This window comes from Meriones unguiculatus, chromosome 12 (assembly GCF_030254825.1).
Source record: "Meriones unguiculatus strain TT.TT164.6M chromosome 12, Bangor_MerUng_6.1, whole genome shotgun sequence".
Lineage (NCBI taxonomy): Eukaryota > Metazoa > Chordata > Mammalia > Rodentia > Muridae > Meriones > Meriones unguiculatus.
This window is the reverse complement of record NC_083360.1, coordinates 78,492,842-78,506,863: the sequence shown is the minus strand read 5'-3', so window position 1 is coordinate 78,506,863 and position 14,022 is coordinate 78,492,842. Positions and strand designations below refer to the sequence as shown.

The window sequence follows — 14,022 nt, the reverse complement described above, 5'->3', positions numbered from 1 at the left end:
TTAATTTCAACTGCTTCCATTGTACCCTCTGTGAAAAGCAAGCAATAAATTTGCTGGTAGGTTAGGACAGACTATTCCTGCTTTTGCCAACAGGTTTTGGCTTCCTAACACAGAAACAGGTTTCTTCAATTCTACTTCATCCTTTTAATAATTAGATCCTTTAATGGCTGGTTTTGTATTTATATTGTTTTTTACAAGACAAACCAAACCAAAAGTGTATAGATTTTAAGAAGTCATTGAAAATTACTTTTATAAATCCTTTCTATATTTTTTCATTTATTAAAAAAGTATTTATATTTCCCACTAAATTAACAAGACAGTCACACATTTTTAAAACACTATTTGTATTTTAATAATAAAATATATAACATGGACATAAAATATAAATGCATAGAAATGAAACAGATTAAGTATACCAGTTACATGAAACAGCATTTAGTTAATAAATAACAGATTCGATCTAAAATATTTCTTAGTTTGATAGCTCCAAGTGGAATTATTTAGGATATAAGGGAATACACACAATAATATATCCAATCTTGTCGTTCATTCAGGGGCATTACATGTTGACAAACCTGCAAATAAAAATAGAAAGCTTTCATTTTTCTTGGTAAATGATTGTTATTTTCTAATTTTCAATAGGACATTTCTAGGCCTATGAAACTAGGTGTGGTGGAACACACCTTTAATCCAAGCATTCAAGAAGCAGATAGAGGCAGATATCTGGGAGTTCAGGGGAAACCTGGTCTACACAACAAGTTCTAGGCCAACCAGGGCTCCCCAATGACACCCTGCCTCAAACAAACAAACAAAACCAAAAACCACCCTGTGAGGCCAGGGACAGTGCTCTATGCCATGTCATGAATGTGCATGAATGAAAATACTTGGGAAGCTTAAGCAGGAGCATCACTGGGCTAGCCTGGGCAACACAAAGTATACATTAATAAAAGAGTGATGATTACAGTTTTTTAAAAAAGATATGTGTGACAGTACACTACCTACTGGTATAACCTTAGGAGGTGAAGGCCAGAAGATTCCAAGTTTGAGGCTAGCCTGGGATACACAATGAGTCTCAGTCTTAGTCTCAAGAACCAAAAGAGGAAGGGGAGGGAAGAAGCTGCGTACAGATAAAAGTTCAGCATTTCTGGCCCAAGCATGGACTGACAGTGTATGGTCTGAGGACTAACAGGAGAATCCAGTCTCAACCCTCTCCTAGAGCAGTTTTCCTGTGTGAAAGTGGGTGAGGAAAGGCGGTGGGAGGTAAACTGCCTTTCTCCACCAAGCCTAGAACTCTGTCTAAAATTGTATGTGTGTACACAGGTTCATGTGGGTGACACGTGAGCACCTACACATCAGGAGGCAAGAGGACAAGCTCAGTTGTCATTCCTCAAACACCCCCCCGTCTCTAGGAAGCCTGAACCCTGCTGATGAGGCTAGACTGTCCGGCCAGTGACTCGGGGGTCTGCTGGTTTCTCCCCCAGAACTGTGTTTACGCGCTGTGCACCACCACGCCTGGCTTTTACGAGGGTCTGAGGATGCAGAGCATGTAGTTCACTCACTGAGTTTGCGCTGTACTTCGTTTCCTAAGACTTCATTAGAAAACTTAAAGAATAAGCTGGTTTTACTCTTTACTTTTAAATCACCTAAGAAGGTTCTGGAATTTCACAGAAAACATGGGCTGACAGGGGGAGTAAAAATAAAATACACTAGTAAGCGTTTTCTCTGTTCCGTCTCCACAGCCGGCGTGTCTGCTGATCCGTTCTTGCCTTTTAATTTGTGATCTCATCAGAAAAACTGAGCTTGCTAACACCAAAATTATAGCTATCTCTGGCTCTTGACAGAGTTTCGTTTTTAAAACTTCAAGGTGTTTCTTTTCTCACGTGATACTGTACAATCCTAATAGTACAAATAAGTGTATTTTGGGTTATAAAAGTAACTACTGGTAGTCACATTATTTGGCATAGGATGTTTGAAAGTGCCTTCATTCATATAACTTTATTTTTATCTTTGTACTAGCCTTGTGAGGGACCTAACTGATCTTGTGGTATTACTTTGCTTTTACCCTTACACGGGAACAGAGCTGGCAGATGGCTCAGCTGATAAAGTGCCCTCTAAGTTTGACATGCGTTTTGTGCCATCAATGTACATGTATGCATGCATGTACATACACATGCACAGACACAACGCAAAACAAATTTTAAAGCAAACCAGAACAGAGAAGTTAAATGACCACCCTACAGCTGCTCAGCCAACAGTGACGGGACGGAATTAAAAGCAAAGCCTCCACCAGGCATGATGGCTTGTAATCCTGGCACTGGGGAGATGAGGACCAAAGAACAGGAGTTTAAGATCTGCCTTAGCTACATGGTCTAAGGCCAGCCTGCATCACATGAGAAATAATCCAAAACTGATCAAAAATCCCACTAACTCTCCTACAGGAGAAACAGGGTATTCAGTGCTATGAATGCCACATTTAAGTAACTCTCAACTTCATTTCATGCCACACGCTTACTCATAGCATTAATAGTGATTTTTTTTTCAAAAGGCTGTAGTGAGGGAGTAACATTTACCATTGTGGATCTCGGTGCCACCTCTACTGCGAAGATGTTGAGCCCTCTGTTGTTGACACAGTTCTCGCTCAGCTCATTGTTGATGTGGATAATCACTTTGTTGTCTGACTGTAGAAAATGAAACGGCTTTAGTTTTGAAAAACAAATACAAATGTAAATCTCAGAATAAAACCTGAAAATTTGTTTAGAGAATCCAGTCCGCTAAAAAATTCATACAAACCAGCTGCCTCATTCTGCTTGGCGCCCCGGGTTTCCTCATTCATTTCATTCTAACTGATCACTAATGATATAAGCATTTCTTTCAAATGTGCTTTGGATTGTCCCTTTAATTTTCATTCCAAGACCACTGTGGACGGTAACAGCAAGTTAGCTCAACCTTGGATTATTACAGCAATGTCTTTCTCTTCTTTCATCTCTATTTTCTAACACCCATTCACTCAGATCCTACCTTCCAACTAATACGCCTGAAACATCCATTTAAGTGGGTTCCTCTCTTATTCACTGACTCAGTAAGATGTTTCTTTAACATGAACTGCATGCCAGGCATGTTTTAGGGCCCTGAAGAGCATTCAAGAGACCACATATGATCTACATCTACTCTATCACTGTTTCTGACCTTCCATGCAATCCCTCACACTCTCTCTTCCCCATGCACGTGTGTGTACATGAGTATGCATGTGTGCACACGTTTATGTGGGCGAACATGTGAGCATGTACACATGTGGAGGCAGGAGGTCAAGTTCAGTTATCATTCCTTGAACGCTATCCACGCCAGAGAACCATGCGCTGGTCAGGTAGACTGAGACAAAGCTAAAATCCTACTCTGCTCCCCCCGCACCGGCCCCGTCCCAGGTTCTATGGTCTCATTACAAGAGGCTCAGGCAGGAGAAAACTGCTGTGCATGCGAACGGTACTACATGACTTCATGTTTACTTATTTCTAGTCTCTCTGAGAGTATTAAATTTGTCTTTCTAAGCATTGCAACCTGAAAGCAGAGAGCATGTTTCATACTTCCTGGTGGTCCTGCAGCATAACAAACTAATCGAAGATTTTTAAAAATATGTAATCTTTTATATAAACAAAAATCATATCCTTATTTGTACCTAAATTACCCTGACTCTTCACCAAATTTTAATGTTCACATTTTAAAATAAAAACAGTGGTCTTGACTTGAGAGTAACGTGCCAAGTTTAATTTATAAATACTAAAGACAGTAATTTTCCATTATAAATATTACAAATACAGTAGGATATTTACAATGTAAAAAGGAAGATAACTTTATTATTAAACTTTATACCAAAATAAGGAAAATCATAATCAATTTATTTCAATTTATTTTCAATTTAGCAATAATTCAGATAAATCTCACTGGCTAGAATACTGCCACTGCATAAAGCTTCAATACCTTATTTTCAATAATTGATGTTATCCAGGTGTCAAAATTGCAAGTATGTACGATTATATTTTCATAGCCATTCATAACTTTAGAATCACTTCTATCGAGGACATATTTGCAAATGGCCTTCTCAAGCTGCCCACTGCATGCCTCCATATGGACAGCTTTAATTCTTGGCTTGCATCTTTCTGCATAGATATTGATGACAAATGGACATGCCTGATGGGGAAGCAAACAAAATCTTGGTTTAGCCTTCTGTAAAATTTTAAATAAATTAACTTACTATAAGTGCTTATCATTTTATTTGAGATTCATTTGGCCAGCAAGACAGCTCAGTGGGTAAAAGTGCTTGCCACCAAGACTGACACAGAGCCTAGACGGAAGGACAGTCCTGCCCGAGGATGGCAGGAGCTGCTGAGATCTTATCATGTGACTCAGGGTAGAAGGTAACTTAGAACGTTAAGTTCTGGATGCTTCCATTTAATACTTCAAACTATAACAGATTACAAGTATCTGAAACGATAGATAAAAGAAACCAACTATAAACTCTTTTGAGCAAAAATCTTAAGACAGTGATCCATTTTCAGGAGTTACACCACTCAAAAAAAATCTTAAGACAGTGATCCATTTTCAGGAGTTACACCACTCAAAAAAAATCTTAAGACAGTGATCCATTTTCAGGAGTTACACCACTCAAAAAAAAATTGTTCACTCAGGGCTGGACAATCTAAGTGGTAAAGAGCACTTGTTCTTACAAACACCGGAGTTTGATTCCAAGCAAACATGTTGGGAATCTCACCAACTTTTAACTCCAGCTCTACAGAATCTAAAGCTTTCTGGTCTCTGTGGGCACCTGCGTGCACATGTACAGACTTGTACGCACACGCGTGCGTGCGCGCGCGCGCGCGTGCGCGCGCACACACACACACGGACACACACACACGGACACACACAGAAACTTTTAAAAAAGTGTTCTCTCATGTTTGTGGACACAGTGATCAACAACAAACAGGCTAAGACCTAAGGACACAGCAAACCAGCTTAGGTTCTTTAATCCAAAAAAAGTGAATCAAACAAGCCCTGGATTTTCTTTTGCTAAACTTAGGCAGAGCCTACACCAAAGCTCACACTTCTGGATAAACCTGGGTTAACATTACAGGTAAATGGGTTTCTACCAATTAAAAGACATACTAAAAGGCTGCATGAGGTAAAGCCAGAGCATCCTTGGGACTTGTTTTCTTGGCCACACCTGGAAAATGTGGGCGATATGGTTGCAGAGGGTCTTTTGAGTCACTGCTTATAGCATGTCTTGCCTTTTCAGAGGTTTTTAGTGTTTTCCTGCATTTCCTTTTGTCTCTTTTCTTTGTGCAGGAAAGAGTTTATTTGGCTTACACTTCTACATAGTCTACATAGTAGCCCATCATTGAAAGACGGCAGGACGGGAATTCAAACAGAGCAGAAAGTCAGAGGCAGAAGATGAGGCAGGGGCCTACAGCTGGGATACAAAGTGAATAAACTGTAATAAATAATAAACAAACAACAACAAAAAACAGGCTTGAGAGAGCCATCATGATCAAGTCAGTAAGCAGCACCTCTCCATGGCCTTTGCATCAGCCTCTGCCTCTCTCTTATTTTTTCAAAACAGGGTCTTGCTATATTTTCCAGAATGTTCTCAGTTTACTATGCAGCTTATTAGGCTGGTGTCAAACTCAAAAGCCTCCTGCGTCAGCTTAGCACCTTCCGAGATGCTAAGATTTCAGACATACAAAACCATATCATGCAGTCTTGGAGGCTCTTAAAGCTGCTCTTGAGTGTCTTGAGCAGCCCTTTATTACCCAGAAGTCTAAGTTGAAATGAGCCCTTTCCTCTCCAAGTTGCTTTTGGTTACAGCTTTTGTTCCAGCAATAGAAAGAAAACTAGGACACTATCCTTTGATACTTGCTGCTGCATGTATTTTTTCCTGTAAAAATTTACTTTATTTTACTTTTTTTTCTCATATAGCTCAGGCTAGCCTCAAACTTGCTATGTAATTGCAGATGGCCTTGAACTGGCATCCACTACCAGGCCCAGTTGATGTGGTGCTGCGATTGTACTCAGGTATTCTAGGGATGTACTCTTATCAATGGAGCACCAACTTCAGCCCTGTTTCATTAAATTTCAAGTAATGGGGATACATTATCTATTCAAAATTATAAATAAATTTAAGTCAAATTAAAAAATATTAGGCTAAAGAGGGATATTTAAAAATTACGGTAACTCTGCCGGGGGGTGGTGGCACACATCTTTAATCCAAGCACTCAGGAGACAGAGGCAAGTGAATCTCTGTGAGTTTGAGGCCAGCCTGGTCTACAAAGCGAGTCCAGGACAGACAAGGCTATACAGAGAAACCCTGTCTTAAAAAATAAAGCAAACAAAAAAAAAATCACAGTAACTCCTCACATGCAATTACTAAAAATGGCAAGAGAGAGAATGAGATAAAAAGAAAAGGGGTTGGGAGGAGAAAGAGAGAGAACTTTCCTGAAAGCATACTCCTGAGGAATACTGAATGATATCTAAACTAGGGATTTAGTCAAAGTCTCAAAATACTTAAGTTTCAAATCTGTCATTACTAGTTCTACCTTTTAAGTTGACTCAAGTCAACTGGAAAGATGGCTGAAGAGATGGCTGAGTGGTTAAGAGCACTGGCTGCTCTTCCAGGAGACCTGGATTCATTTCCTAGCACCCACATGGCAGCTCACAGTCACCTGTGACTCTAGTGCCAAGAGATATGACACTTTCTGACTTCTGTGGACACAAGGCATCATGCATGTGGTACACAATCACACATGCAATCAAAACACTTGCACATTAAATATTAAAAAAAGTTGATTGACTTATGAGAAAATGATGAGTTTAAGATAATAAATATCTTGCTACTTAATATGTGGCTTGAGCTCAAACTCCTAAATCCTGTATTTTAAACATGACACAGATTTTCAAAGGCCTAATTTTCCTCCTCCCCTGGAATTGGAGTATTGTTTAACTTTGTCCTACTATGTTAACAGCCATTGAGATGGCGACAGGTACAGCACACACAGAGTGCTTGGGATCAGCCAGTCACTCCTTCCAATGTCTTATAACCACTAATCCAAGAGGCACCATCTCTAAAAAGACAAACACTCCAAACTCTCTATAGACACATCTTCTCATTCTCAGAGAACCTTCTTTCTCTTAGGATGAAGTTTCCCTATTTATAAGTAAGATTTTGGCAATTCAAACAGACATCTCCAATTTAAAATAAGTTGTTGGCCTGGGAAAGTGGGACCTAAAAATGAGGCCAACTAAAGTTTCATGCAATAGCAAACTTCATTCAGAGCATCAGGCAATTTATACTCTGAGGGTTGAGAAGTCACTTAAGAAGAGTGTTCAATCACAAAGACAAGTTGCACATGGCAAAAACATATTTTCCATAGAGGTGCATGAACGAACAGTAGCAGCTGTAATGAACATTTCTGAAGTAACTCACTTCCGTCCACTAAACCTGGGAGGGGCATGAAAGCGCATTCCAAGAACAATTCCAAGTTTTTGAAGAAACTGAGGTCACAAGACTTTTGTTTTGTTTTCTTGAGTTTTCTCACAAGCACTCAGAATTCCCCTCACACAACTCTTTTCTTGGACTGTGTTCCAACAAAAACATACACATTGTAATTACTAATTTCCCTCTGTACATCAAAGCTCAACATTTTTTATCTCTGATTAATCATAGTTGACAGTAACTACATTTTAGTGAAGAACATGAGCTTCAGTAAAGTACGAGAAACACACTGATGTAGCCAGGATTCATCTTACACCACTGAAAGCCAAGGATTTGAGTGCCTAAAGTCATGTGTCAGAAGACTGTTCAACAATGTTCAAGAATATCCTGACAGCAAGGCTTCTGTCAGTGTCAGTGCTTTACCTCCGTCAGCTGCAGAGCCTTATTGTAGCCCATCGAGTGCAGAGTTACCCACAGGTCCAGAGGGTCTCCTCCTCGATCATTTGCCTCCATCAGATGCAGGTCCATAAACCCCTGTCTCGTTAATTCATTCTTCTTTGTGTCAAAGTTTTCTGTAAAAACAACCACCATTTCTTCCATACATTATTTAAAAGCCCATGTGCTTAATTTTTATGTCTACACTGTTAAACGTAAATGTTTAGTTGTCAGCAATAACGAGGGGAATAAGAATCCCCCGCAAATTTGCTTCCTTTTCGAATTCTCCACAGCTTAACACAGGTGTCATCACAAAATGTAATTTTTTTTCCAAGATGTTGGCAAGTTCTAACTAATTAGTGCAAACACATTCCAAAGTTAAGAGGAAACTTTAATTTTTCAGTCTGACCACTCACTAAGAGTGGCCTGAGTGAATTTGATATGATGTACCCCAGACCACTGGAGTTTGAAAAAGAGAGAAGTGATGGGGTCAGGCTTAAGGAGACTCTGCATGTATAGTTTATCTAACAAACTGACTGGTAACAGAAACCTGCCTTTCCCAAGGGAACTCTGAATATGCTCATTTAACATTATTTGTGCCTATAAACTAAACTTACAAGTACCTAGACATATACATGTATGTAAGTGTATGTATATATGCTTATATGTATGCATGTACATGTCCATGTGTGTCTAATAGCTCCACCTACATGTCATATTATGATTGTCCTGAAATGAATTTAACAGATAAATAATACCATTAATGGATTATATTTTGGCAACCTCATATAACAAAAAATATTTTATTTCCCAACTCCTATCTGTATTACACTCAAGGGAAATGAGACAGCACCTCTGGCCTATGCATTATTATGGGAAAAAACCCCAAAGGCACACCTGATTGACCAATATTTTAAAATGTTTTATAAGTGAAACATTCACAGAGTTTTCAAGAAAAATATGCAAATTAAATCAGGGAGATTAATGATAGTAATGTACTACTATTTAGTAAAGTAAGATAAAAATTAATATTTGATATGTAAGACAAAGAAAGTATTGAAGAAAAATGTGTCTTTAATACTATACTATGTGGATCAGCAATAACTTAATGACCTTTAAAACTCAAAATTCTTAATCCTTATTAATTTTTAAAATTTATTAAAGGGCTGGGTCTAAAGCTCAGTGGTAAAGCACTTCTCAAGCAGTTTTAACCCTCAGCACTACTAAAAGGAAGTGGATTCCCTAGTAACTTCTGACTCAAAGGCTTACATAAAGCTATGAGAACCAAGAATGGTATTAGTGAGTCCCTTGGAAATTAGGTCAATGTAACAGAATGTATCTGTACTAGTGATAAGTAACAAAATGAAAAGCAACACAATGACTGAAGAAGTTTTTTCAACAATGTACCGGAACACCTGGATATCCAAGAATAAATGAATCTGGGACTAGCCCTTAAACCATTCACAAACAGTAACTTCCAATGAGCCATAGATGAAACTGCACAACACACAACGCTGGTGACACGTGGCACAACAGGAATGCTAATAATGGTTGGAGGGACTCAAAACTGTCACAGCACTTGTAAAACAGCATTGCTTTCAATGCTAGCCACTGTCTTAGCACACAGTCCAGGATTCACTGACCTGAAATGTGAATGAGGTGCAAACTTGTTTGCATATAACCCTGCACACAAGTGTGTACAGCAGCTGCACTCACAAATGTCCAAACTGGAAATCATAAGATAGCCTTCAACAGGGGAACAGAAAAATGCAAACTGTGCCCATACATGAGATATTATTCAGCAGTAAAGATAAACGAACTATCAAACCATGAAAAGACATAAAGAAAACATGCAATTCAGTCATACAACATTTCTTACAAGGCAAAATGATCAGTTATTGTCCAAGGTTTGGGGTAGGTGAAAATACAGGTGAACAGATAGGATGCAGGGGAGTTTTAGGACACTGAAACCATTCTTTGTGTTACTGTAATAACTGTATTTGTGAGATTAAACAGTGGTCAAAACCCATATAACTATATAACAGAAGTGAACCTTAATAATAGGAAATAGTGCAGCAAGATGAACTCACAAACTTTAACAAATGTACTGGCATTGTTAATAATATGAAGAACTTGGTGGGGGTGGAATGGAAAAGATGGATCCACGGATTGACTTTCCTACTTACGCACAAATACAAAAACATTAAATATTATTGTTGTCACTGGGTTTGGGGTTTTTGTTTGTTTGTTTTTGACAAGGTCTCTCTATGTAACCCTTCTGTCCTGGTCTCGCTTTGTAGACCTGGCTGGGCTCAAATTCACAGAGATCCTCCTACCTCTGCCTCCCAAGTGCTGGGATTAAAGGTGTGGGCCGCCCTGCACAACTAAGAATTCTTATCACATAAAAAACATTCTAGAAACCTTTTTTTTTTTTTTTAAGTGAAACTAACTTACTTTTTGTTGTCCTTTTCAGAGTCAGTGTATAGCCCAGGGATATCAAGTGCTGGAAAAGTAGTTTCCTTTTTTAAAAAAGGAGTTTGAGTTTAAAAGTACCCTGCATGGGTGGACAGTGAGTCCCCCAGAAGACATGGGTTTTTAATGGAAATCTCAATGACAGGTGTTAAGAACCTTTTTATGAGTTATTGTTTGGGCAAGCTCTAGACGCCCCTAAAATAACATGTGCAATTGCCATTCATGGTAGTTTGATGAGAACGTGCCCCATAGCTCATGTTTGAATACTTCGCTCCCAATTGGTGGAACTGTGTGGAGCCACACCTCCCTCAGCCCCCATTCCCCGCCCCATGCTTGTGGATCAATATGTGAGTTCCCAGCCATAGTTACAGCATTATGCCCTACCAGTCTGCTGCCAAGCTCCCTGCCATGATGGTCATGGACGCTAACCTTCTGGAACCATGAACTATAAATTAAATGCTTTCTTTTATAAGCTGCCTTAGTCATGGTATCTTATCACAGCATAGAGAAGTAACCAGGATACACTGCTACTTGTTATCTATCATAACTAGATGGTAAGACCCTTCTTCTGAAGACACAACCTGCTTTAGTTACAGGACATAGAACAATCAATTTGGAACTGACTTGGAAAATTTTTTCCCTCCTGGCCAGCTTGTATTGTGCTGGAAGATACTACACAGACTACTAGGAGGTAAAAAAAAACAATAGTTTTACCCAGTAGCACCATCGAATGCTGCAGTACCAACCTGCCAGGCAAGATGTGCCCACTGGCACAAAAGTGGCATGATCATTATGGGAGTAACCAACCACTTTACGACTGGATTTGAGGCCTGCTCCACAGGGAGGAATCCACCCGTTATTATAAACTTGTCAAAAGTCCATGGCTTGGAAGGTAAAGCCAAAGATCCTAGCAGGGAATTTGCTACTGTTGGTTTAGTAAATGGACATGTTGTCAAAACTGCCTCCTAAATACTTATATTTATACCTTTAGATTAGTGTTGTTCTCAACCCTGGCCACAGAAACTTATCTGCAGTAGGCAGTAGTTAATACAGAGACTCATGACTGATTCAAGTACTAAAGTGGCCTCAAAGTACATTAAGTGATTACTGAGCAATCAGGAAACATTCTCCAAGGATCAGGGAACATGGTGGAAGAGGGGGGAGAAATAATGTAAGAGCAAGAGGATGGGGAGAAATGCTGCCTTCTGGACACATGACTCTTGCACTCATTAAATCATTGCATACGCTTACCTTCACAAGACTAGTACATGGTCAACTCAATAAGATTAGTCAATATTTCAGTAGGCAGTACTTGCTGGACTCAGCGGATGAAGAGGAGGAAAAAGAAGAAGGAAGAGGAGCAGGGGAGAAGAGAGATAGGAAGTAGAGAAGAGAATAGAAAAAAGGATAGAAAATTAATGTAGGAAGTAGAGATATTGGGAGTGTCTGTGGTGTAGAGATGACTGAGAGACACTGTATATGTGTATGAAATTGTCAAATAAATAATTTTAACAGTTTTAAAAATATATTTTAAGCCCTCCAAAGATGAAATAATCATTAAGTAATTCACATCTCTTAGCAAGTATACCAACTATCACTTTAAGGAAATAAATGTTTAGGTTTAATAAAAGAGATTTACTTTTTTTTTTTTTTTTTAGTTTATGTGTATGTGTGTAGCCTGCATGAGTTTATGTACAGCAAGTAAATACAGATGCCTGTGGAAGCCCTGGAACTGGAGTTACAGGAGGCCGGGAGCAACCTGATGTGGGTGTTGGGACCAAGCCAAGGCCCCTGCAGGAGCAGTAAGCTCTCTTAACCACCATGCCACCTCTCCAGCCCACGTGTAGCTTTCCCCAACTATTCTGTCTTACAGTACCACCACATGGCGGAGTCCAGCTTGTTATTTCTGAAAATAAAGGGATGCCATATATATTTAAAGGGATTCCATATAATTTTATATCCATTAAGAAACAGAGAAGCACTTACCTCTGCAGACAGTCCAAGCATCCTCATCACATTTTTCACCACTTGTCCTCAATTCAAAAAAATTGTACTCTTCAAGGCTAACAAGACCATTTCCATCTAAATCAATTACTTCAAATATTTCTGATAAAGTTGACCTAGAATTATAAAAATTAAAAATTTATTATTTTCAAAGCAAAAAGTCTAAAGATAAGATTTTTTTTAAATGTGTATGTGTGTTTTGCTTGCATATATGGCTGTACACCACATGCATTCCTGGTGTCTGCAGAGGCCAAAAGTGGGCAACAGATCCCCTGGGACTGAAGTTACAGATGGCTGTAACCACCACATAGTGCTAGGAATTGAACTGAAATAGAAGAGCACCCAGCATTCTTACCCACTGAGCAATCTCCCTAGCTCCTAAAGGCAGTTTTTGAAGACAAGTTTCAAAGGAAGTAAGTGTCATTGAAGAATTTTTTCTGAGCTATATTATATCCAAGAAATCTTGACCTGTGGCCAAATTTCATTGTGAATATCTAGGATGTAGGAGAACAACCTAAGATTGAGATTTCAAATTTGACAGTTATCAAAATCAAGCATGCAAGTACCAGCATCTACCTTTAAAGGAAAAATCTGATGGAGAAGACCCTGGCAGAGATGTACTTGAAGTACGGCCAAGTGCACAGAACCTAGAAATTAATGACAACCCCAGACTTGTCACTCTTGGTTACTTAGTGAATTTTAAATATGTACATATATTTATTAAACATAGCATGCTTTTAATATATGTATATACTGTAGAATGAATAAATCCAGCTAAATAATACATCTATTATCTCACATATTTAGTTTTTATGGTGAGAACACTTAAGCTCTACTCTTCTAGTGATTTCAAATATAGTTCTATGAAATATAAGTTGCTATTAGCTACAATCTAGTCGCCATATTATACAATTATATAATCGAATTTATTCTGTCTATGGAAATTTTCTCTTTTAAACAATATTGTCTCAAAATTTCCTTACACCACCAAGCCCTGGTAATCACCATTCTGTTCTCTGTTTCTGTAAATATCACTGTTTAGATCCCTTATATACATAAATCATGAGCTACTGGGTTTTTTGTACCTCTTTTATATTTTTAAGAACATTACCCACCATGTTGTGGTAAGACACTGAAATAGAAAGATGGGGGTGGGAGCTGGCCAAAGAAAATGGGCATAGACAGATGACTGATTTGTATTCTATGTTGCATGTCACGGTTCTAGCATTGATAAACAAAACTTACCTAAACTCACTTGTAAGAAATAATTCCCCTGTTTCATCTCTGTGTACAAGTTGAGCTTCTTCTGTTACTGGTTTTGTTTCTTTTTTTAGCCTACAGCCAGTTGTGGAAGGAATTAACCAATAAACTCCTGGTCCTAGTTCACCAGTCCATCCAAACACCTTTTATCAAAAGAATGAAACAAAATAAACAACCAAAAATCTTAATGACTTTAAATCTTTCTTCTGAAGGGGAAACTCATTTATTTTAAATCAATATTTATCAGTTTACTTATAGTTTATTAATAATTTGCTCATTTCAAATTCCTTTTTTTCTTTTTTAAATTTTTTCTATTAATTACAGTTTATTCACTTTGTACCCCAGCTGTAGCCTCTTCCCTCATCCCCTAC

General features: G+C 38.5%; 1 protein-coding gene across 4 annotated transcripts in view; it reads right to left on the bottom strand.

Moving 5' to 3' along the window:
- Window positions 1-327: 327 nt before the first annotated feature.
- The window catches only part of Efcab7 (EF-hand calcium binding domain 7), a 44,720-nt gene continuing 31,025 nt past the window's right edge, over window positions 328-14,022 (bottom strand). For all 4 annotated transcript variants that reach the window (XM_060365955.1, XM_060365954.1, XM_060365953.1 and 1 more), the window contains 6 exons: window positions 13,637-13,794; window positions 12,374-12,507; window positions 7,904-8,052; window positions 3,976-4,185; window positions 2,571-2,678; window positions 328-575 (listed from right to left, as the gene is read on the bottom strand). In XM_060365955.1, the coding sequence (XP_060221938.1) occupies window positions 501-575; window positions 2,571-2,678; window positions 3,976-4,185; window positions 7,904-8,052; window positions 12,374-12,507; window positions 13,637-13,794 (834 nt within the window). In that variant the 3' untranslated portion in view covers window positions 328-500. The remainder of the gene's footprint in view (window positions 576-2,570; window positions 2,679-3,975; window positions 4,186-7,903; window positions 8,053-12,373; window positions 12,508-13,636; window positions 13,795-14,022) is intronic.